The sequence below is a fragment of the Nyctereutes procyonoides genome, unplaced genomic scaffold, assembly GCF_905146905.1.
Source record: "Nyctereutes procyonoides isolate TBG_1078 unplaced genomic scaffold, NYPRO_anot_genome, whole genome shotgun sequence".
Classification (NCBI taxonomy): Eukaryota; Metazoa; Chordata; class Mammalia; order Carnivora; family Canidae; genus Nyctereutes; species Nyctereutes procyonoides.
The window spans coordinates 42,845,488-42,871,160 of NW_026575133.1; the positions used below are offsets into that span (position 1 = coordinate 42,845,488).

General features: G+C 40.1%; 1 protein-coding gene across 2 annotated transcripts in view; it reads right to left on the reverse strand.

Moving 5' to 3' along the window:
* The window catches only part of FBXO36 (F-box protein 36), a 96,307-nt gene that overhangs the window by 12,917 nt on the left and 57,717 nt on the right, over positions 1–25,673 (reverse strand). Inside the window, exon 3 of one of the 2 annotated variants that reach the window (XM_055300392.1) lies at positions 3,515–3,627. In XM_055300392.1, the coding sequence (XP_055156367.1) occupies positions 3,515–3,627 (113 nt within the window). Of the gene's footprint in view, positions 1–3,514; positions 3,688–25,673 lie in introns of both variants that reach the window. The other variant, XM_055300391.1, reaches the window with a different exon arrangement.

Sequence of the window (25,673 nt, forward strand, 5' to 3'; positions counted from 1 at the left end):
TCATCATAGATTATAAAATCTCACTCTGATGATCCTAGTTTGTTGAGGGTGAACTGTCTTGTAAACTGTTTTACATTGTTTTGTTATTTTCCCAAGGAGGAAAGGAAAGAGACAGGCTACAAACAGTCAAGAGTTTTTGAGTTTTGAAGGGTGAGGCTGATTTGAAAAAATTAATGTACTGAGAGGAAAAAACAATTGAAAGAAAGATTTAAAAATAGGAACTAAGTGCAATGTAGCATCCCAGACTGGATCTTGAAACAGCAAAAGGACATTAGTGGAAAAACTGATGAAATATGAATAAAGTCTGTGGCTTAGTTAATAGTATTATATCAGTATTAATTGCTTAGTTTTGATAAATGTCCCCGTTATGTGAGATGTCAGTGTTGGGGGAAGCTGGTGAAGGGTATTCACAAACTGTCTGTATTATCTTTGCAACACTTGCAAATCTAAAATTATTTATAAACAAAAAGGTTTTTAAGGGCACCTGGGTAGCTCAGTCAGTTAAGCGTGTAACTCTTGATCTCAGTTCAGGTCTTTTTTTTTTTAATTAAAGATTTTATTTATTTATTCATGAGAGACACAGAGAGAGAGGCAGAGACAGACATAGGCAGAAGGAGAAGTAGGCTCCCTGAAGGGAGCCTGATGTGGGACTCGATCCCAAGACCCCAGGACCATGACCTGAGCCAAAGGCAGATGCTCATCACTTATCCACCCAGGCGACCCTTAGCTCAGGTCTTGATCTCAGAGTCATGAGATCAGCTGTGTTCAGCTCCACACTGGGTGTGGAGACTACTTTAAAAAAAAGAAAAAGAAAAAAAGAAAGAAAGAAAAGAAAAGAAAGGTTTTTAAAAATAACAACACCACAGAAGAGAAAGGAGATGAGTGGCAGGCTAAAGTCCCTCAGGTCGAACCTTGGAGCCAGGGGGCAGGTGATGCTAGCCTCCCAGAGGAAAGGACACCTCCCTTCCTGAGGTCAGAGGAAAGGGTTGGACATAGACACAAATAATTTCCTAATACCTTTGTCTGCAGAAATTTGAAATGGAAACTTTTTTTCCTTCCAATAGTAAGGTAGTAAAATGGCAGGACAAAACAGGTAACTAAAAATAATTTATAGATGTAGGTGAAAAGTAAGTAAATGGTAGGTGGATAAAATGTAGACTGCAGACAGAAGTGAGTGGCTACCATTACATGGAGAGGAAAAGGCAGCAGCCCTGGACCATTCTCCAGCTTCAAAAAATTCTGCTCTGCAAGGATACTGAGAGCTGAAATCAGCAATCTAGAAAAGCCTTACTTTAGAACAGCAGGTAAATTACGGAGGATATTTCCAAGACTGCACTGAAATAATGGCAGGATGCTAAGAGGGAGAGTCATCAAGAGTGGAAGTGAGCAAAACCTGGAGAGAAGGCAGTTGCTTAGCGTGAGGAATAAATTGCACAAGACACTGCAGTCGCCGCCATCCTGTCAAATCCTTCCACTTCATTTCAGGAACAAGCAAGCGCAGGCCCTAGCAGAAGATTTCGACAGACCCCCGCTAGTATATTTATGTATTTAAAATTCTTTTTCATTGAAAGTATGAACAATCAACTTCTTATCAGTAGCAAATCTTAACTTTAATACATTTTTTAACAGCAAAAAAATATACAATGCTTACTCATAATACTTGTCTCTGGCTCTCCATTTTTAGGAGGAAAACTGAAAATATGTGCTTTTATCCTCAAAGGCAACACATGAAGTAATATAGATTGTATGATTTAAAATTAATATATATGAAGAAATATTATGGCATTATTGTGAAAAAAATAGTGACCTTTAGATCACAAGATTCTGATTTAGGGGTACCTGGCTGGCTCAGTCAGTAGAGCATGCAACTCTTGATCTCAGGGTGTGGAGCTTACTTAAAATAAATAAATAAATAAATAAATAAATAAATAAATAAATAAACAAACAAACAAACAAATAAATAAAATAAAAATGCATGGTGGTGCTTGGGTGGCTCAGTCAGTTAAGCACCTGCCTTCAGCTCAGGTCATGATCTCGGGGCCTTGGGATAGAGCCCTGCATCGGGTCCCTACTCAGCGGGAAGTCTGCTTCGCCCTCTCCCTCTCCCTCTGTTCATTCTCTCTCTCTCTTGCTCACTCAAATAAATAATTTTAAAAAAAAAGAAAAATAATAATCCTTGTTTTAAAAATGGGTGAATACTGTCTTTTTTTTTCCAAAGGTTTATTTATTTTTAGAGCGAGATCTTGAGCATGCAGGGGGAGGGGCAGATGCAGAGGGAGAAAGAGAAACTCAAGCCGACTTTGTATTGAGCACAGAGTCCAACTCAGGGCTTGATCTCACAACCTTGAGATTATGACCTGAGCCAAAACCAAGAGTCGGATGCTTAGTTGACTGTGCACCCAGGAGCCCTCTGAATACTGTCTTAAAAAAAAAATATGATTTAAACCATCTTGGGAAATGTTCCATGCTCTTTTATAAACAGACATTCCCCCCAGTATATTACAACTAAATACCGGGTTAGGTTTCTTCCATTTCAAACTCCAACTCTGATTAATTTAAGCCAAAAGAGGACTTAATGGAAGGACAGTATGTGTGTTTAGGAATAGCTGACAGGGCAGGAACCAATGCACCTTCCAGGTTCCAGGGAGAGGAACCAACAATGAGTACATCAAGGCCCAGGCGTTGGGTGAAACCAGCAGCAGGTGTGCCTTCCGATCTGGTCATTCTGCTGAGAATTCAAAGTAGCGAGAGAGAGTCCTTTTGGTCAGTTTGGGGCATGGAGGAGAGCAGGGCATTATGATGAACAATTCCCCCAAACCACCCACATTGTGAATAAAGAATTCTGCAAAGGGCTGATATGGCAAGAAAGGAAGACGGATAGAAAACTCACTACTTGCCATCTTCTTTCATGAGGCCATATCTCTGCCTGAACTGTTGCCTGGACTTGGAATGCTCCTTGGCCTGAAATGCCTCTAGTCTTCCAAACCACCGTGAATTCTTATTTTCCCCTTGAAACCCAGATAAAGTGGCCCGTTCTGAGAAGCCTGGCAGAGGAAACCACAATCTTTGTACCTCATACACACATCCTTTTTTTTTTCATACACACATCCTTTATTGAATTGTTCACATTATATTGTGACAATCTGTATCTGTTTGGGTTCTCTCCTATTAGACTGTAAATTTCTTGAGGACAGGAATAATGTCTTTTCATCTCTGCTGCCTCTGTGCCTAAAACAGTACTCATGATAAAGTAAGTGTTTAGCAAATGCTTGCCGAAATGAATGCAAACAATAAACCACTATGTTTAGGAAAGAAAGAACGGAAGGAAGGAAGGAAGGAAGGAAGGAAGGAAGGAAGGAAGGAAGGAAGGAAGGAAGGGAGAAGAAAGGAAAGAAGGGAGGAAGGAAGGAAAGAAAGAAAGAAAGAAAAGAAAGGAAGAAAGAAGGAAAGACAGACAAGACTTTGAGGAAGCTAAAGGAAAAATCTACGTAAACACAAAATAATTATCTGTTACCTTTGCAAATCTGCGTGATGTTTGAGAAAGCCTGGCAATATCTTCAAGATCCAGATAAGAAATGATACTCAGGAGCAAATTGTCTGAGAGCCGTTCAAGGAAGTCAAATTTACCTTCACATAAATTGAAGACATAGTCTAATATTCTTGCACCAAATATTAAGGCAATTTGAACTGTAATTCAAAGAAACCAACAAGGTTATCATGTGCGGTCAAGTAAAAACTATGATCTTTATCAGTAAGATGTGCTTTAGGGCATTCTTCCCAGGGGAGTGATGTTGGATTATGCCGAGTCATTCTCACCTTCACCAAGCGGCCTTTAGGACCAGTGACAAGCATCTGTGAGGCGTTGCTTTCCTAGTGCTGCCCCTGCCATGAGATCGGAACCTTTGAGGGACGCTCACTGTTTAACAGTGATGAACTACATCCCTTTGATCTCATCAGCACCAAATTCCAGTCCAGACAACTGACTTAACGAGCCTTAGTACCATCCTCACCACCATCCCCAAATGGGCAAGGATGCTGGTCCATGTGGGTTTTCAACTACCTTCCCTCTTCCCAAATTGGTCTGAAATATATTAATATCTCTTAGTTTTAGTTGATTTTTGTTCTCTTGTTATATACTGTACCTCCACCAAATTTCCTTTTTTCTTCTCTGCCTTCTTTCATCTCTATCTTTACATAATGGGGAAAAAAATAGAAAGAGGAAAAGAAGAAAATAAGAAGACATTTCATGAAAACTGTGTTAACTTTTGCCTAATGTTTTGTATACTTTTTCAGTTATTTCCAAATTAGGAAATAGTTCATAAAGAATCAACCCATATAATGGTCTGTCTAAACATATTCAATGCAAGAAAGCAATAGCTTATTGCTTTTTTAACCCAGTTCCCTGAAAAAAACAAGAAATGGCTAATAAGTAGGAAAACACATTTGAAAGGATATTAAAATTTTAACAGTGGTGAAATCTGGTTGGTAAATTTCATTTTGTTCCTTTTGTTTCTCTGCATTTTCTCATTTTTCTACAATAAACCTGTATGACCAGTGTAACTTTTTTAATGGAGGGAAGGAAGGAAAGGAGGAAGGAAAGGAAAGGAAAGGAAAGGAAAGAAGAAAGAAAGAAAGAAAGAAAGAAAGAAAGAAGAAAGGAGAAGGAAGGAAGGAAGGAAGGAAGGAAGGAAGGAAGGAAGGAAGGAAGGAAGGGAAGGAAAGGAGAGAGGGAGGTAGGGAGGAAAGGAAGACCGATACCTCTTTATACAAGAGAGGAAGACAGCGTGATGATATAATAAGCATGTGGAGTCCAATGATCCCAAAGCTGGGAACTTTCTTGGTTTCTCGAAGCTCATTTTTTTCTCTTCTGACTCCGAAAGCACCACTATAACTAGCCTTTCTGGACACCTGTTCTTACAAAAGAGAGAGTTTTCTACGGGGACTAAATACCCAAGATTTGGGGACACCTTCCCTCCTCACTGTAGAACATTCTTTCTGGAGTAAGTGGGATGGTGTTGTTAGGAACACTGGGCTCCCTGTAGAAATCAGCATAACTGTGATTCTACTGGTTGATGGGTATCTGATTTCAGAATGGATGTGAAGACCATGTTTATATAAAAGCTCTAATTGTGCAACTTAGAAGAGCCAGGTATATAAGATTTCTCTCCAAAACTGGTTAGTCCAGCATTCTAAAGGCATTAAGCATTTTTGTGGCTTCTGAATTCCAAGTGCTTCCAATTCAAAGCACTTCTAAAGTCCAAGGGCTTTCCAGAGTTGGAAAAATATGCCTGTCAAAAGTTCAACTCTAAAGGATAGATATGGTGTGGAGAGCTCCTGGCCCACCAGCAGAAAAGCAGAGAAAGCAATACTTACTTATTGGAGGAAGAAAAAAAAAAAGCCCTTAGTATAATAAAACATCCCTTAATATGATTGGAGATGTCTGTCCATTTTTTTTAATTTTTTTTATTTATTTATGATAGTCACAGAGAGAGAGAGAGAGAGAGAGAGGCAGAGACACAGGCAGAGGGAGAAGCAGGCTCCATGCACCGGGAGCCCGATGTGGGATTCGATCCCGGGTCTCCAGGATCGCGCCCTGGGCCAAAGGCAGGCGCCAAACCGCTGCGCCACCCAGGGATCCCCTGTCTGTCCATTTTTAAAGGCCAGGAAAACATGCTCAATGCATACTTGGATATACTTTACGAAGTCTCTACCAGTTAAGTCCTTAAAATTATAAAAAGCCATATACACTTAGGGATATAATGTGACGGTTTCAAACTGTATGAGTATTGGAATGTTTAGAAAAATATTTTTGCTTTTTTGTATCTTTTTTAATGTAACCAACATTTATTTCTTTTGAAATAAGAAAAAATAAAGTTAAAACCCATTTCGAAAAATAAAACCACTGCCTTCATTTTGGACTATATGGCAACCAGCCTTCAAGATGGCTCTGCAGATTCTCTTCTCTGGGATTTATATTTCTGCATTTCCATCCCACACCGAATTAGGGCTGATCTATGTAACCGGAGGATATCGCATGAATGATATTCCAAGTCTTGGTCATAAAAGATGGTGGGGATTTTGCCTTGCTGCTGCCACTTGGATCACTCACTCTGGGAGAAGCCAAACTGCCATATGCTAACAATGCTCAGCAGCACTCTGGAGAGGTCCATGGGGAAAGAAATTGAAACTTCCTGCCGACACCTGCCACTTACTTGTCAGCCACGTCTATGAGTCAACATGGAATTGGAGCCTCAAACCCCAGTCAAGCCTCCAGATGACCAAGGTTCCATGCAACACTATATGTGACCCAACAACCGAGCTAGGCTACTCCCAAATTCCTGACCCACAGAAACTGTTAGAATTAATAAGCATTTATTATTGTTTCCAGCCATTAAGTAATAAGGGTAACTTGTTACACAACAGTAGACAATAAGGATTTGAGTACCTCCAAATGTTGTGGTGCTATAATGGAAACCCAAGATATGGGAGTATCTTTGAAATTGGAAAGTGTATGGAAAATTTGAATGAGTTTGAGGAGGGTGTTCAGGGCAAGGCTGAAGAGCTTTCAATAAATAGTATAATAAATAAATAGCTGTTGGGATGCCTGGGTGGCTCAGCGGTTGAGCATCTATCTTTGGCTCAGATGGTGATCCCGGGGTCCTGGGAATGAATCCTGCATTAGGCTCCTGACAGGGAGCCTGCTTCTCCCTCTGCCTATGTCTCTGCCCTCTCCCTCTGTGTGTCTCATGAATAAATAAATAAAATCTTTAAAATACATGAATAGCTGTTAGTAGAAACTTGATGGACTCTGAGGAGGCTTTACAGGTAAGGGCTAAAAAGAAAGTGAAGAAAATATTATTACAAACCAGAGGATGGGAGAGCTTTGTCGTGGCAGAAACATTATTGCCTACTGAGATATGCGAAGTAAGAAATAGACTTAAGGGGGTATGATTCAGCTACACAGATTTCTAAGCAAGGTGTTGAACAAGCTATCTGATGTCTTCTTGCTGCTTAAAGTAGAATGTGAGAGCAAAGAGAGAAGCTAAAGGAGGTTTCCTAAAAAGCTGCCAGGATCTAGTGGTTTTGAATATTCTTGCCTCCTCAGATGACAAAACAATGCTAAAATTAAGAAATGACTCTGAGGGGGCACTTGAGGGGCTCAGTGGTTGAGCGTCATCCTTTGACTCCGGTTGTGATCCCGAGGTCCTGGGATCAAGTCCCACACCGGGCTCATGGCAGGGAGCCTGCTTCTCCCTCTGCCTGTGTCTCTGCCTTTCTCTGTGTCTCTCATGAATAAATAAATAAAATCTTAAAAAAGAAAAGGGAATGGCTCCTAGGTGCAGATCAAATCAGAACAATCTTAGGAGAACATGGTATGAAGATGAAGCTGAGGGAGTGACTGAGAAATGCTTTGTTAAGAATCATTCAGTGAAATTTTAGAGTTTCAAGAAAGCCAAAGGAGTCAAGAGCAGAAACTAAGTTAAGGAAGGGCTTATCTCAAAAAGTTGTGTGAGTGTGGCTTTGCTTCATGGAGTGAACCCCAATAAAAATAAGAGACGACACATGAAGTTTTCGAAGAGAATTCCATGAGAAACACCACCTGGCAGCTTGAACTGAAAGAGGCAGAGGCAGTGCAAAAGGAAAAAGACTTGAGACACTGAAACACTACAAGCAGGAAGTAGGCTGAGAAAACTAAATTTTCAAAGATGGGTTACCTTTTGTGGACCAGGAAGATGACTGACAATGGAACCAAGAGTCCAGGAGGTAATTCCAATGAAGAATTCCTGCCAGATCTTGAGCTCTCATCACAAACTGACAGCCCAGGGACACCTGGGTGGCTCAGTGGTTAAGTGTCTGCCTTCGTTCAAGTCATGATCCCCGGGATCCTGGGATCGAGTACCGCATCAGGCTCCCCATGGGGAGTCTGCTTCTCCCTCTGCCTATGTCTTTGCCTCTCTCTGTGTGTCTCTCATGAATAAATAAATAAAATCTTAAAAAAAAAAAGACCTGATAACCCATGCCCTAATGGATTTGAGAATTTCTATAGACCAGTATATAGAGTGGTTATCTCATGCCTTTCCCACCATTACATGTCAGGTGGAGAGGGACAGAAAACTGCTCTAATTCACAGGCTTCAGATCTAGAGGAGCTATCTCAGAGGAGCTACACTTGAGGCATTTTACCTGAAGGGCCCCATCCACCTATGGGCTTGATATATGTGATGAGATTCTGAACAACTAAGGATATACTGCAAGAAGAAAGAAATTTGCATAGAAGGGAGGAAGAGAATTCCAGAAGCAATGATGAAGACAGAAATGGCAGTAAACACGGGCAAATCTAAACAAGTATTACTGTATAAAACATGTTCGAAATAACCAACTGGCAGAGCTGTCAAACAAGGCAAAGCCAAATCAAAACGCCACTCAACAATTACAATATAAGGTAGAGGCTTAGAATGTAAAGATTCTAAGGCCCTTGATATTCAAGAGGCACAGAGAAATACTGATAAATATTAGCTTTTCATAAGTCAAGTTCAACTAAATGTGTTAAAATGTTAAGGGACAGCATCAAGGAACAGAGGGAGGAAGGAAGAGAAAGAGAAAGGAAGAAAAAATGTATAAGGATAACTCCCAAAATAGTTGCTCTGTAATCAGTTGATTAGTTCACAGCTGAATGAAATAGAAAACTCATTTTAAGGTGACAACAAATAGAGGTTTATTTTTCCCTCACGCAGTTAAGAGTCTGGAGATGGACAGCAAAGGCTGGGGCAGGTGGCACCTGGGTGGCTCAGTTTGTTAAGCCTCTGCCTTTGGTCATGATAGGGGAGTCCTGGGATAGAGCCCCACGTTGGGATCCCTGCTCAGGGGGGAGCCTGCTTCTCCCTCTCCTCTGCCACTCCCCCCAGCTTGTTCTCTCTCTAAATAAATAAATTTTAAAAATCTTTTTTAGGGATCCCTGGGTGGTGCAGCGGTTTAGCGCCTGCCTTTGGCCCAGGGCGCGATCCTGGAGACCCGGGATCGAATCCCACGTTGGGCTCTTGGTGCATGGAGCCTGCTTCTCCCTCTGCCTATGTCTCTGCCTCTCTCTCTCTCTCTCTCTGTGTGACTATCATAAATAAATAAAAAAAGAAAAAAATCTTTTTTAAAAATAAAAAAAATTTTAAACAAGGCTGGTGCAGGAGCTCCATTATGTCATTAATGTCTGTGGGTCCTTTTATCTTTCTGTTCCACATTCTTAGGATGTGGCTGTCACTCTCAGGGTCACTCCAAGATTGTCTTTATGCCCTAGGCATCATAATCATGGTCCAGCAAGTAAAAGAGGTAAGGCAAGTAAGAAAAATGTGCATGGAAGCTGGGGATGCCTGATTGGCTCAGTCAGTAGAGCATGAGACTCTTGATCTCTGGATTGTGAGTTCAAGCTCCACATTGGGCGTAGAGCTAACTTTTAAAAATAAATAATCAATTAATTATAAAGTATATATTTTAAAAATGTGCATGAAAGCTAAGTCTGTGAAAGCTAAGTCTGCACCTTTCTGTGAAGCTCTATGAAACAACTTCAGCTCACAACTTCCTAAGCAAAATGGGGTCCCATGGCCATGTCTTCATGGTATGGAGGGAAATGTAGGCTTTTGTCTAATGGGGGGAAAAATGGAGTAAAGAAAACAAACAGAAAGGAGAAAACTGAAATGAAACGAAAAAGCTAAGAGCAGGATAAAACGAAAGCACAAAACAGGATGATGAAAATTAATAGGTGTATTAGTAATCACAATTCATGTAAATGAACTAATCATTCCAGTTTTTTTTAAGACTTTATGTATTTATTCATGAGACACACACAGAGAGAGAGAGAGAGAGACAGAGACAGAGACATAGGCAGAGGGAGAAGCAGCCTCCTTGTGGGAAGCCTGGTGCAGGACTCAATCCCAGGACCCTGGAATCCGGACCTGAAACAAAGGCAGATGCTCAGCCGCTGAGCCACCCAGGCATCCCTAATCATTTCACTTAAAAGACTGGAATAACACATGCAAGCACACACACATAACTCTGGCTATACTTTTTATAAGAGACATTCTTAAAAATAAATGATATGGAAAAGTAAAACTAATAGAATGGGAAAATATGGACAAATTCAAACCAAAAGAAAGCTGATAGAGTTCTATTACCAGACAAAACTTAGGTTAGTAAATCTCTCCACTGGAGGTAAGGAGGAACCACTAAAGAATAATTCCCCAGGATGATTTAATACTTCTGAACTAGTATACCCCTGGGGTACTGGGAGGGGCAGTCGGTTATGCATCAGGCTCTTGGTTTTGGTTCAGGTCACAATCTCAGGGTCTGAGATCAAGCCCCTCGTGGGGGTCCAAGAGCAGCTAAAGTTTCTCCCTGTCCTTCTGCCCCTCCCTGCAAACTCTCTCTCTCAAATAAATAAATAAATCTTTAAAAAATAAAAATAAAAACCTCGTATACTCCTAACAAAACATACAGAACAAACACTGATAGAATTACGAAGAAAAAATTATAACCCTCCACTGTATTGGAAAATTTTATAACCCTTCTATCAATACTTGATGCATCACACAGAAGTGAAATTATAAAATATTTGAGTAACAGTATTAAAAACAGTTATTCAATTGGACATTGCTATAGAAAGACAAAGATCAAATATTAGTGAGCTATTGATCCAAATTAAAGGGGGATGCTTGGGTGGCTCAGCAGTTTGGCGCCTGCCTTCGGCCCAGGGCGTGGTCCTAGAGGCCCGGGATCAAGTCCCGCATTGGGCTCCCTGCATGGAGCCTGCTTCTCCCTCTGCCTCTCTCTCTCTTTGTGTCTCTCGTGAATAAATAAATAAAATATTTTTTTAAAAAAATTGGTTACCTCCCTAAATTAGAAGAAAATATAAAGAGCAAATATTAATAATATAGAAAAGAAACAATGGAGGTGATCAGGAAACCAAGATTCATTTTTTAAAAAATTAATAAAATAGATAAACTGCCAAGAATAAACAAGAAAAAAAAAGCACAAAAGCATAACTCAGTCCTATCAGGAATAAAAAAAAAACGAATATACTACAATAATTGAGAAAAATTATTATACTAACTTAAAATCAGACCTATTAGACAACCCTTCAGAAGCACATAAGTTATCAGTACTGACTCAAGAAGAAAGGAAAGGAAAATCTGAGAGACTGTAACAGTAAATAAATTGAACCCAATGATTGGATTAAAAAGGAAAACCTCAAGAAAAGCTTCAGGTCTACACTGCTTTACAGATGAACCTTAAACTCTCAGAGAACAGACAATCCATATCTCACATAATTTGTTCCAAATAATAGAAACAGAAGGAAATCCCCAACTCAAATTACGAGGTTGCTCAAACTCGCAATGATGAGAGGCAAAAGAAAGTTGCAAATGAAAAATCACTTAGGAACATACGTGGGCACAAAGTCTAAATAAAATGTTAGGAAGTTGAATCTATCAACATACCAAAAGTATAGATAAATTGTGACCAGTAGAGTTAATCCCAGGATAATCCAAGGATGGAGTAACTTTGGAAGACTATTTAATATAGTTCACCATATTAACAAATAAGGAAAAAAATGATCATCTCAAAAATATAGGAAAATTATTTCATATAATTCTAATACCTACTTATGAATAAAAAGTCTTAGAAAATAAATTTAAAAGGGAACTTTTTAAACCTGATATAGGCTAGTTACCAGAAGCCTAATAGTAGTAGCAATAATAATAACAATAACAGGGTGCCTGACTGTCTCGATCAGTGTGTATGACTCGGGGTCTCAGGATTGTGAGTTCAGGCCCCATGTTGGGTGCAGAGCTTATTTAAATAATAATGATAATAGTAACAGTAACATGAATTTGTACAGTATCCAATATTTGCCAGGTATAGCTCTAATATATATGTACATACATACACATGCACATATCATACATATAATAATTTCGTCCTCACAATAACTCTATGAGATGAGTACTATTATGATTTCCCTCTTAAAGAAAGAAAGATGAGAAATAGAGAGGGGAAGTGGCTTGTCCACGGTCACACAGTGAGAAAGGTCACATAGTGAGAACAAGGATTGAACCAAGCAGTGTGCTCCACTGTGCATCTCCTAACCATGATGTTGTATGGCCTTTCATGTCAGGCATGATTAGAATGCCCACTCTCATCACCGTTTCTATTCAGCATTGTTCTAGAGGTCAAATATAAGTAAATAAAAGGTATAAAAATGCATTGGAGTTAGAAAGCAAGGACAAACTATCAATATTGCAGATGATCTAAATAACACACAAAAGTCAAGAAATCCCACTGAAAAATGATCAGCATCACTTCTCTACATACCAGCAACAATTAATTCAAAGCGATGATTTTAATATGCTTTTGTCTTTTGGCCCAGTAATCTCACAAACATACATTGTCTAAATATGAAATGACCCATGCACAAGGTTATTCATTTTGGCATTATTTATATTATCACAAAATTGGAAAGAACCCAAATTTTCATCACTGGGATTGTGGTGCGTTCACACAAATACTATGCAGCTGTGAGAAAAAAAAAAAGGAGGAAGAGAGGATGGGGAGGGGGAAAGAGTAGGGGAAGTAGAGGAAGAAAAAGAGGAGGAAGATCTCTAAAGGCAAAGTGATCTCCAGGCTGTCTGGTGGAAAAGTAAAGTGTTAAACAGTAGGGATAGAATGCTATATATATGAATTTGTTTATATCAGCAGAGAATCACTGAAAGGGGGGATCCCTGGGTGGCGCAGCGGTTTAGCGCCTGCCTTTGGCCCAGGGCGCGATCCTGGAGACCCGGGATCGAATCCCATATTGGGCTCCCGGTGCATGGAGCCTACTTCTCCCTCTGCCTGTGTCTCTGCCTCTCTCTGTGACTATCATAAATAAATAAATAAATAAATAAATAAATAAATAAATATTTTAAAAAAAAGAATCACTGAAAGGGTACCTAACAAATACAAGTGTGTCTTTTTTTTTTAAAGATTTTATTTATTCATGAGAGACACAGAGAGAGAGAGGTAGAGACACAGACAGAGGGAGAAGCAGACTCCCCATGGGGAGCCCAATGCGGGACTCCATCCCAGGACCCTGGGATCATGACCTGAGCCAAAGGCAGATGCTCAACCACTGAGCCGCCCAGGTGCCCCAATAAGTAGTTAACCTAGGGCAAGAGAAGGAGAGGGTGGAACAGACAGAGATAAAACCAAGCCTCTGAATGTACCTTGTTTTATAGTTTTGACTTTGCAAACACATGCATGCAAGTTTTCTATCATCTTAAGATAGAATTTTAATCTTTATAATTTAGAATTAGGGGCACCTGGATGGCTCAGTTAAATATCCAAACCATGATTTTGGCTCAGGTCATGATCTCAGGGTTGTGAGATCGAGCCCTGATTTGGGCTCTGCATTTGACGTCGAGCCTGCTTGGGATTCTCTCTCTCACCCTCTTTCCTTCCCTTACCACCCTCTTTAAAAAAATTTTAAAAAGGGCAGCCTGGGTGGTTCAGTGGTTTAATGCTGCCTTCAGCCCTGGGTGTGATTCTGAGACCTGGGATCGAGTCATACATCGGGCAACCTGCATGGAGCCTGCTTCTCCCTCTGCCTCTCTCTCTCTCTCTCTCTGTGTCTCTCAGGAATAAATAAATAAAGTCTTTAAAAAAATTTTTTTTAAAGAGGTAATATATCCTCATGAAATCAGAGTAGGGAAAGATCTCTCAAACAAAACCCAAGTATATAAGCCATATATTAAAAGATTGACAAATCTGAACTACACTAAAATTATAAACTTCTATACAGGAAAAACATATAAACAAGGTGAAAAGTTAAACCAAAAATTTAGTGAAATCTCTATAGCACATTTAACTAAAAAGTTGATACTCAAAATATGCATATAAAAAAATCTCTACAATCAGGGCAGCCCCGGGGGCTCAGCGGTTTGGCGCCGCCTTCGGCCCAGGGCCTGATCCTGGAGACGCCGGATCGAGTCCCACGTCGGGCTCCATGCATGGGGCCTGCTTCTCCCTCTGCCTGTGTCTCTGCCTCTGTGTGTGTGTGTGTGTCTCATTCATAAATAAATAAAGTCCTTTAAAAAAAAGTCTCTACACTCAATACAAAAAAGGATAACAAAAAAAGAAGAAATAGGCAAAGTCAATTAGCAATTCTCAAGAGAGAAGATCCAAATGGTCAATAAATATAAGAAAAGATATTTAACCTCATTTATAATCAGGGAATTTACTCACCCAGTTTGGCAAAAATTAGCATGTATCTCTGATTACAGAAAATGGTGAGAATATAAGGAAATAACATCTCTCATAAAATGCCAACGAGGGTATAAATTAATTTCATTTCCTTGGAGAGCATATTATTAATCCCTGGTAAAGCTGAAGAGGTCCATATCCTACAACTCAACAAATACACTTCTACACACCCAACGCACACGTTGCACAGGGATAAATGAAGATTTATTGTTGCAAAATAGTGGAAACCACCTAGCCACCCTCAGTAAGGGAGATGTTTGAATAAATTATGATTTATAATAGAATACCGGGCAGCCCTGGTGGCTCAGCAGTTTAGTGCCGCCTTCAGCGCGGGGCCTGATCCTGGAGACCTGGGATCGGGCTCCCTGCATGGAGCCTGCTTCTCCCTCTACCTGTGTCTCTGCCTCTTTCTCTCTCTCTCTCTCTTTCTCTGTGTGTCTCTCATGAATGAATGAATGAATAAATAAATAAATAAATCTTTAAAATAAAAAAATAATAATAGAATACCATTAGCCACTGAAACGAATGAACTACATAATCAACATGAATAAATCTCAAAAACATTGTTAAATAATAAAGCACAGTTAGAGGGATGCCTAGGTAGCTCAGCAGTTGAGCTTCTGCCTTTGGCTCAGTGGTGATCCCAGGGTCCTGGGATGGAGTCCCGCATCAGGCTTCCTGGGAGCCTGCTTCTCCCTCTGTCTGTGTCTCTGCCTCTCTCTCTGTGTCTCTCAGGAATAAATAAATAAAATATTTCTTAAAAATAAAAAATAAAAATAAAGCGAAGTTGGAAATAATATATTAGGACACCATTTACGTAAAATTTTAAACATACAAAAATAGTACATATTATGTATGTATTTGTAACTATGTAAAATAGTATGCCCTTGGAAATAATATTAAATTTAGCACAGTTAGTTGAAGGGAATGGAAGGAAAATAGGAGAGAGGTAGAAATATGACTATGTATGTAACATTTTTATGTTTTTAAAAGATATTTAATAAATATGGTATTCACTGCAGCAGCATGTATAATGAACCTGGGATGATGAAGTGGAGATTAATATGGCCCTGAGATAGGATGACAACAAAATTAAAACCATTTGGAGTATCTGATTCTTTGATCACATGTTATCAGCTAGAAATCAAGAAAAAGTAACCAAAAAATCCCCAACTACCTGGAAATTAAACAAAATGTTTCTAAGTAGTCTATGGGTTGAAGAAGAAATCAAAATAGAACTCAGGAAATATTTTAAACTGAAGGAGAATCAAGAAACAACTTATCAAAACCTGCAAAGCAACACTTAAAGAAAATTTAGGGGAAAAATAGCTGAAAATGATGATTTAAGCCTCTATCTCAAGAACCTAAGAAAAGAACAACAAATAAGACCTAAAAGAAATAGTAGGAAGGAAAGAATACAGGTAAGAACATAAATCAATAAAAATAAAAAAACAACAAATAAATAAATAAAAATAGAGAAAATTAACAGAGCTAAAAGATCTAAGAAAAAAATAATAAAATGAGGGACACCTGGGTGGCTCAGTGGTGAAGCATCTGCCTTTGGCTCAGAGCATGATCCCACAGTACCTGGATCAAATCTTGCATTGGGCTCCCTTAGGGGAGCCTGCTTCTCCCTCTGCCTATGTCTCTGCCTCTCTCTGTATCTCTCATGAATAAATAAACAAAATCTTAAATAATATAATAATAATAATAATAATAATAATAATAATAATAAAATAAACCTCTAGCAAGGGATCATGAAAAAAAGGGAGAAAGCACAAATTACCATTCAATGAAGGAAAAAGAGAACAGCACTACAGACACTACAGACATCAAAAGAAGAGGATATTGTGAGCAAGGTACACCAACATATTTGATAATTTGGATAAAATGAAGTAAAGTGACAAATGTTAACATCTTTTGTTAGTGGTGTTTGGTATAATATTATCTTCTTTTTTGTGCACTTAGGATATTTCTGAATTTTAAAGGTTTTAAAAAGCAAGGTATAGAACACAATGTATAAGATTCTTCTTTTTGTGTTAACATATTTTGTATATATGCATAGACCATTCCTTGAAGGATATACAAGAAAACTGTTAATGATGGTTGTTGTAGGAACTGGGGACATGGGGCCAAAGGGAACTTACATTTATTCTAAAACCTCTTGAAACTGATTTAATTTTTGTATTACTATGTGCATATATTCATTTTTTTAATCTCAGAAAATTAGTTTATAAAAAAAAATGATAAAATACAAGAAGAGTCTTGCTGAGATCTGCCTTCCCTGCTCTGTAGCCTAGAGCCAGGCTCCCATGCTTCCTCAAAGTGCTTCTGCCTCCAACACTCTCCCACACCACCTCTACCCACAGGGCCCTACTCCAGGTCGGCAGAAACTTAGAAATCCAGCCTGAAGTCAAGGAACAACTAATTTGAGAGGGCAAAGAGAAGGAGGGCAGTACACTAAGACGTGCTGGGTAGGCCTGAGAAAATAAAGTCCCAGGTCAAAGGCTGAGATTCAAGCTAAGTGATGAAGGGACCCAGAGAAAATGGATCATGGATCCAGGGCATAGGGTTGGTGCAGGTTTGGGAATAAGATAAGGACAATTGTTTCCCACTCTCTTTTTTCAGGGATACCAATATTCCTAAGATCTAGAACTCAGGCCAATATCTTAGGATTATTAGTACTGATTAGTATTATCAACTTTCCATTTAGTCCCCCATTTCAAACATGCAGTCCCATATTCCTCATAAATCATCTAAATGTCCAAGAGAATTTCAATTCTTTAGATGTTTAGACATCTAAACTCTATCACCCATGTTTCCCTTTACAGGCAGTAGCAGAAATAAAAAACTTTTGTCATTTGGTTCAGAAGATATGGTTGTCTGGTTTTATCACAGGGATTTTTGTGGATTGGCCTAAATACTTAACCACCACTATAACTCATTCGAAGATCAAAGTAACCAACTTTAAAGTGGACATAAGTTGGAAAACAACTTATTTTTAGGTTGGATTCAACCTCAACTCCTGAATCAGCACTTTTAACTGAGTTTTAGATAGGCACATTTTTGCCTTAAATTGAATTTTAACAAATATTTCCAACGGCTAATTTCTTTTTTTAAAAAAAGATTTTATTTATTTATTCATGAGAGACACAGGCAAAGGGAGAAGCAGGCTCCATGTAGGGAGCCCGAAGTAGGACTCAATCCCAGGTCTCCAGGATCACGCCCTGGGCCGAAGGCAGGTGCTAAACCACTGAGCAACCCAGCGATCTCACCAATAGCTAATTTCCTGGTCATTCCTATTTCTGTAACTTAGGGGGAAAAAAATCCAAAGATGTTTCTTCAGATTTGTAAAGGTCTCAGAGGAAAAAAAATTCAAACTTCACAGACAAGTGGACAAAGAATACAAACAGGCAAATTACAGAAAGGATATAAATGGTAATTAAACATGACAGGATGCTCAACTTACTAGTTATCAGGAAAATGCTAATTAAATATGACACTATTTTCACCGTCTAACTGGAAAATATGAAAAAGAATAGTAATATCTAATTACTGATGGCAAAGGTGCAAGAAAACCATATCCTGTTGGATGGAGTCTAATTAATACAGCAGTTTTTTGGAGGGCAGTTTGTAAGGACAGTGAAGTAATTGGCATTTTATGTAAAGTTTGGATTACTCAGTTAAAATACGGTGACATGAAAATATTAATGAAATCTCATTTTATGAATAAATGTTGAAATAATGTAAATTGCCCAATTTAAAATTCTTTCAAAACTAGCATAATTATGAAGGTTGAATAAATTATAGATGGCATTTGTGCTGTATCCCATGGCAGTGATACTCAAACTAGCTAACAGAAATACCATCGCTGGTCAAGTTAGCCCTGAACTACAGATTCAATAATAAAACAAAATGCTTAAAATAAAATATGCCATTAAAATGAATAGTGTACATTTCTTTGGTCTTAGTAATTCCATGACGAGGAATCTGTGTTACTAGTATTTTCACGTAAGTGTACAAGGATAAATATGCCCCAGAATGTGCCCAAAAGCTTTTGAAAATGCCCATCAACTGAGGATTATATGTTTCTACAACGAAACACCACCCAGTCTTGGAAAAGGAAGAGGTACTTCTTTATCTATGCTAACAGAAAAATGTTCACAAGGTAGTAAGTACAAAAGCAAATTAAAGAATTAAAGATTCTGTTTCTGTAAACAAACACAATCCCAAACAGAATTTAAACACAAAAGAAGCTATTTATAGTGGTTATCTCTGGGGAATGGAGTTTGTGGAGGAAGAGAGAAGGAATTTTCACTTAAAAATTTTTTATTGAAAAAAAAATTTTTTTTTTATTGGGCAGCCCTGATGGCACAGCGGTTTAGTACCGCCTTCAGCCCAGGGCCTGATCCTAGAGACTTGGGATCGAGTCCCATATCAGGCTCCCTGCATGGAGCCTGCTTTTCCCTCTGCCTGTGTCTCTGCCTCTCTCTCTCTCTCTCTGTGTCTCTCATGAATAAATAAATAAAATCTTTAAAAAAAAATTTTTTTAATGGGGGTTTTGGGTGGCTCAGTTGGTTAAGCTTCTGCCTTTGGCTCAAGTCATGATCCCTGGGGTCCTGGGATCAAGCCCACATCAGGCTCTGCTCAGCAGAGGGCCTGAGTCTCCCTCTCCCTCTGCTTGCCACTCTGCCTACTTGTGCTTTCTCTCTGTCAAATAAATAAAATCTTCAAAACAAATTGTTTTAATTCTTTTTTTAATAGCAACTTGTTATGTGTTAGGTAAATTCTAAGCTCTTCATTCAACTACTCCTCATAAGGACCCTATAAGCAAAATGCTGTTATTATTCCCATTATCAGCAGTTGAGGAAACTGATCCAAAGACACTATATTAGAGGCGCCTGGCTGGCTTTGCTGGTGGAGCATGCAGCGGCTCCTGATCTTGGGCTTGTGAATTCAAGCCCATGTTGAGTGTAGAGATTACTTTAAAAAATTTATTTATTAAATAAATAATTTATTTTTTTAATCTTTAAAAAAAAGATTTATTAAAAAAAAGACTAAATCATTTGCCCAAGGTCACATATGTAGTGCATTTGAAGCCAAGATTTGAATTGAAATAATCTGTATTAAGCAACACTCAACTGCCTGCTAATAGTTTTCTATGTATGTAAGTATGAATGACTTTTTAAATAAACATATGAATTTTGTCTTTTAAAAATACAAATCTAGTGCCCTGGCTGGCTCAGTCAGTGGAGCCCCTGACTCTTGATCTCCACGTTGTGACTCTCAGCCCCATACTCTCCGAGTAGAGATTACTTTACAAAATAAAAAAAATAATATGCAAATCTGGGGGGGGAATACAGCAATGTTTTTGATTTTGCAATTTAGATCGTGACACATATCACTGTGATAGGCAGAAAAATGCCTCTGCCAAAGATGCCTCATATCCTAATCTCCAGAAGCTACATATATGACCTTATATTATGTTGGCTTTTGCAGATGTGATGAATGATTTTGAGATTAGGAGATCACTGGATTAACTGGGTGGGCCCAATGTAATTACAAGGGTCCTTAGGAAGGAAAGGCAAGAGAAGTAGGGTCAGAGAAGGAGATGTGCCCACTGAAGCAGTATCAGAGCAAGAAAGATTGGACAGGCCATCGTGGGCTTTGAAGATGGAGGAAGAGGCCAGAAGCCAAGGAATGCAGGCACCTCTAAAGCTGGAAGCTCCGCTAGAGCCTTCAAACAGAATGTAGTCCTACCAACACCTTGAATTTAACCAGACAAGACTTCTTAATCCAGAAATATAAAATAACAAATTATCATTATTTAAGCTACTACATTTGTAGTAGTTTGTTACAGGAGCAATAGGAAACTACTACAATCTTTTTTTTTTTTTTTTAAGATTTAGGGGATCCCCGGGTGGCTCAGCGGTTTGGCGCCTGCCTTCGGCCCAGGGCGGGGTCCTGGAATCCCAGGATCGAGTCCCACATCGGGCTCCCTGCATGGAGCGGAGCCTGCTTCTCCCTCTGCCTCTTTCTTGCTCTCTTTCTCTCTCTCTCTCTCTCTCATAAATAAATAAATAAAATATTTTTAAAAAGATTTTATTTGAGAGAGAGCACAGCTAGAGAGATAGAAAGAGAGTGTGCACACACAAGTGGTAGGGGTGGGGCAGGACAGAGGGAGAGGGAGAAGCAGACTCCTCGCTGAGGAGGGAACCCAATGCAGGGCTTGATCCCAGGACCCTGGACCCAGGACCTGAGCCGAAGGCAGATGCCTAACCGACTGGGCCACCCAGGTGCCCCACCACTACAATCATGAATTACTTATTTAGTAATGATACACTCTGTTTACAAGATTACAGGAATTCCTCTATGGAAAGTATGTATTTTGCTATGAGCTGAACTGTGTCTTCCCAACCTCTCCAAATCCATATGCTGAAGTCCTAGACCCCATAACCTCAGTGTGTGACCACACTGGGAAAAGGACCTTTCTTTCTTTTCTTTTCTTTCTTTCTTTCTTTCTTTCTTTCTTTCTTTCTTTCTTTCTTTCTTTCTCTTTCTTTCTTTCGGTTGGCTCCATGCCCAATGTGTGCCTTGAACTCATGATCCTGAGATCAAGAGTTGCTCTACCAACCGAGGCAGCCAGTCGCCCTCCAGGAGAAAGGGCCTTTAACAGGGTGATTAGGTTAAATTGGTCATATAAGCAGGCTCTGATCCAATCTGACTGGTATTCTTAAAAGAAAAGGAAATTTGGACACACAGAGAGACATCAGAGGTGTGCACATGCACACACAGAGGACAGGCCCTGTGAGGATACTGTGGGGTGGCCATCCACAAGCCAAGGAGAGAGGTCTCCGAAGTAACCAACCTTGCCAGCACCTGGGTCCTGAACTAGCCTTCAGAACTGTGAGAAGATGCTTTTCTGGAATTTTAGTCATCCAGTCTGTAATATTTTGTCATGGCAGCCCAAGCACACTCGTGCAGATTTATACAAAGTATTTCCCTAGTGCTACTTATAACTACCCAAGTATAAAAATACTAGTAAGTTCTAAAATTTACTCCTTGTGCTCTCATATGAATTTAGAGTCACAAAAATATAGTTTGAGCACAGTGGTTTTATTGATGTTATTTAAGCAATGTTCCTTTGTCAGAAAATGTATTTTCATTCATTTTAACAAAGATATAGAAAGATATACTAAGTGCCTACCATGTACCTGACCTTGAATATGGAATAATTAATAAGATGTGGTCTCTAAGCTTGCAAAAACCATTTTTAAAAGTATCATTCTGGGGGATGCCTTGGTGGCTCAGCAGTTGAGTGTCTGCCTTCGGCCCAGGACGTGATGCTGGAGTCCTGGGATCAAGTCCCACATTGGGCTCCCTGCGAGAAGCCTGCTTCTCCCTCTGCCTGTGTCTCTGCCTCTCTCTCTCTCTCTCTCTCTCTCTCTCTCAATCTATGTCTATCATGAATAAATAAATAAATAAATCTTTAAAAAAATAAAAAAGTGAACAAATAACATAGACTATATTGTGTGGTGATAGATGTTAAGGAAAATCCAGTCTTCCAGGGTAAGGAGGGAGGTGATGATTTTTTATACGGTGGTCAGGGAAACACCCTCTAATAGGGCAGTCTTGGCAGAGACCTGAATGAAGAGCAAATCATTGGGGCACCTGGGAAAATATATTCTTAACAAAGGGAATAGCAAGTGCAAAGGCCTTGAGGTGGAAGCATGCTTGGTCTGTGCAAAAGAAACACCAGGGAGGCCAGTATGCCTGAAGCAGAGGGTAGCGACTGAAGATCACTACGAGACTTGGATTTTTACCTTATATGAGGCAGGATGCCATTGAAGGGCTTGAAGCAGAGAAGTAATGTGACCTGATATGTTTTGAAGGGCTGATTCTGACTGTTGTGATGAGAACACGCTACTGTGGGGCAAGGGTAGGAAAAGCGAGACCAGTTAGAAGGCTAATAATTCAACAGTCTGGGACAGAAGTGGTTGCTGGTTGGAACAGAGTTGGAAATGGTGAGAAGCGTTCCGTATTAGTTATCTACTGTTGCGTTGTAACAGATGATTCCCAGTTTTACTGGCTTAAAACAACAAACATTCAGTATCTCACAGTTTCTCGGGTTCAGGAATGTGGGAATGGGTGGTTCTGGCTCAGGATCTGTCTCTCCTGAGGTCTAGTCAGGACATTATGTGGGTCTGCATCAACTGAGGCCTTGACAGTGGCCCTAGGGTCCACATCCAAGAAAGCTCATGCATATGGCGGCTGACGGAAGGCCTCAGTTCCTCATCACATGGGCCTCTCCTCAGGACTGTCTCGAGACACAGCAGCAGGCTTCCCCCAGAGCAAGTGATGAGAGGAAGGGGGAAAGGAGAAAAGTCAGACGTTGTAGTGTCGTGTATAACCCAACCTCAGAAGTGATACACCATCCTTTCTGCCAGATTGTATTTGTCACACACACTGACCGAGGGGAGGAGTTACACAAGAGTGGGGATGTCGGGAGGCGGGCATCTTGAGGAACCAAGATGATTCGGAGGCTGCGAACCACAGTTCAGATTCTGGTTTTGTTGCTGGATTACATCTAGCATGTGAAAGAAAGGAACCAAGGATAACTGTAGGATTTGGAGACTTTTTTTTTTTTTTTTATTGCAGGAGGGAAGATCAGGAGCTATTTTTGAACATGTTACATTTGAGAGCCTATTAGAAATAACTCAAGTGGAGATGTCAAGGGAGCAGCCAGATAAATATCTGAGTGTGGAGTTTCTGGGGAGATGGGCCGGCTGGAGATATCAATTTGGGACTTGTAAGTGCATGGTGCCATTTAAAGCCCGAGCCCGGATCCAGTCCCCTAGACAAGAGAACAGGCACAAGAGCTAACCCCTGGCCCCCCAACGTTTAGATTTGGAGACAAGAGGAGGAGCCAGCAAAGCTAGAAGGCGGGAAGGGACCAGTGAGGCAGGAAGAGAAGCAAGAGTGAGGTGCTCCAGAAGCCAAGGGAAGGAAACATCCCCTCCACCTGAGTGCTGCTGAGACGTCAAGGAAACAAGAGGAACACGGTTCCAGTCCTCTGCCAGGCCTGCCACCAAGGGTGACCCAGACTCTAGGGACCTATCGCCAGCACGTACCATCTTAGTAAGAGAGGTCATTCGGATGAGAAAAGCTTTGGGAGGATCTTGGGAATATGCTAAGGAGGGAATGGGAAAAATCAAACCCAAACATCAATACTTAACAACAGCAAATAATGGTGGCGAGCTATGTATTGTGTGTGAGGCTCTAAATGCTGTTCATGCGTCAGGTCAGCGAATGCCCAGGCGGCCACATGGAATAGCTCTTTTACCTCAGCTACGAGGAGGAAGTGGGCTCACAGAGGGAGTCAGGGTCAGCCCGTGGCCACACAGCTGGGTGGAGGCAGCAGAGCTTCAAACCCTGGCCACTGACCCCTGAGCCCCTCTCTGTGCCCCACGCACACCTCTTCTGCTGCAGAGAGGCCTTCTGAGGGATTCCTTAAGGACTAAGGGGACGAAGGGGGCCAAACAACATCGTTGTCTGGAGTATTCTCCTCTGCTGGGGCCCCCGATGCTATAGGAAGTCTCAAAAAGTGAAACACAGGAGCCTTTGAGCTCACCAGGTGATTAATTCAGTAACTCGGTGCTACTCCGGGGCGAGGGGCCACCAGACAGTCCTGAGACTGCAGCTGTCAGACTGCAGATCTACAAGTCCCACTATATTGCCTGTTTTCCCAGGATCAGGAACCCACAAGTCTTATCCCGAAGCCACTGCTGGCCTACCCCCGCCCCTATATCCTAGCAGGGGGTGCTGGTGTGGGGGTGTCTGGGGCAGGCAAGACACTTAAAACACAAGCAGTGCCAATGCCCCTCTCCAGGTTTTGGTGGAAATCAACCTGGAAATCACATGGAGTGTCAATGAGTGTTTATCACTTATTAGACATGAGCTTTACAATGCTTAGAAAGTAAAATGGACCCTAACAGGTAAATGAAATGTGTTGTGTAGTAGTTCATTTTTTTAAGACTTTATTTATTTATTTTAAAGATTTTATTTATTTATTCTTGAGAGACACACAGAGAGAGGCAGAGACACAGACAGAGGGAGAAGCAGGCTCCATGCAGGGAGCCTGACGTGGAACTCCATCCTGGACCCTGGGATCAAGCCCTGGGATCAGGCCCTGAGCCAAAGGCAGACGCTCAACCGCTGAGCCACCCAGGCATCTCAAGATGTTATTTTTAAATAATGCCTACACCCAATGTGGGGCTCGAACTCACAACCCTGAGATCAAGAGTCACCCATTCCACTGACTGAGCCAGCCAGATGCCCGGATAGCAGTTTACTTTATAACTGTGAAGAAACATGTCTATTTACAATTAAATTAGTGAGGAGTGCTTTGACTGATTGTTATTCACCAAGAAACGGACAGTCTTTTCCCAACATAGTTCTTTTTAAACCACTAATGCATTTTATAAATACTCGCTATAAAGAGGTTAGCAAAATAAGATGTATGCAGTATCAGGAATTGCAGGCAATCAATCCAGACTCAACTGTTTAAGGAAACAAAACAAAAGAAAACCTACTCTCTGCCTAAAAACAAAAAACAAAACAAACAAAAAACAAAAAAACAAAAAAAAAACCCCTATTACATGCTATAATTTAAATAATAGAATGTTTTTTAAGAGTGTTGATTATCAAAGTCCACCCAGAACACCCAGAATGTGTCTTTAAGAATAAGATTTATATTGGGATGCCTGGGTGGCTCAGTGGTTAAGCATCTGCCTTCAGCTCAGGGTGTGATCCTGGAGTCTTGGGATCAAGTCCCACATCAGCCTCCCTGCATGGAGCCTGCTTCTCCCTCTGCCTATGTCTCTGCCTCTCTCTCTCTCTGTCTCTAATAAATAAATAAAATCTTTGAAAAAAAAAGAATAAGATTTATATACTTGATTTTTTGACTCTTAGTGCCCAGTCCTGGCAATGTCCATAATTAGCTCTGGAACTCCAGAAAGTTATATCCATTCTGAGCCTCATTTGTGAAATAGGGATAACACTGGTTATTTCACAAGGATATTGTAACAGTAAAAAGAGAATGCACATGTAAAAGTATTTGCTATTAACTCCTAATAAAATAAAAATCTCTAAAACGGCTTCTAGTTTTAAATTTTTGTACTTAAGGTAAATAAGGAATTTAGTTAAAGGGAATCCTTTTAAGAAATACATACTGAAGTAGTTTAGCATAAAATGATCTAACAAACGAAATTTGCTTCCAACTAATCCAGGCGGAACAGTGACTTTGTGTAGAGATTTTGGCCACATTTTGAGTATCGTTGAAGCCAGGTTATAGGTACATGGGAGTTTGTTAAAAAAAAAAAAAAGTTTGCT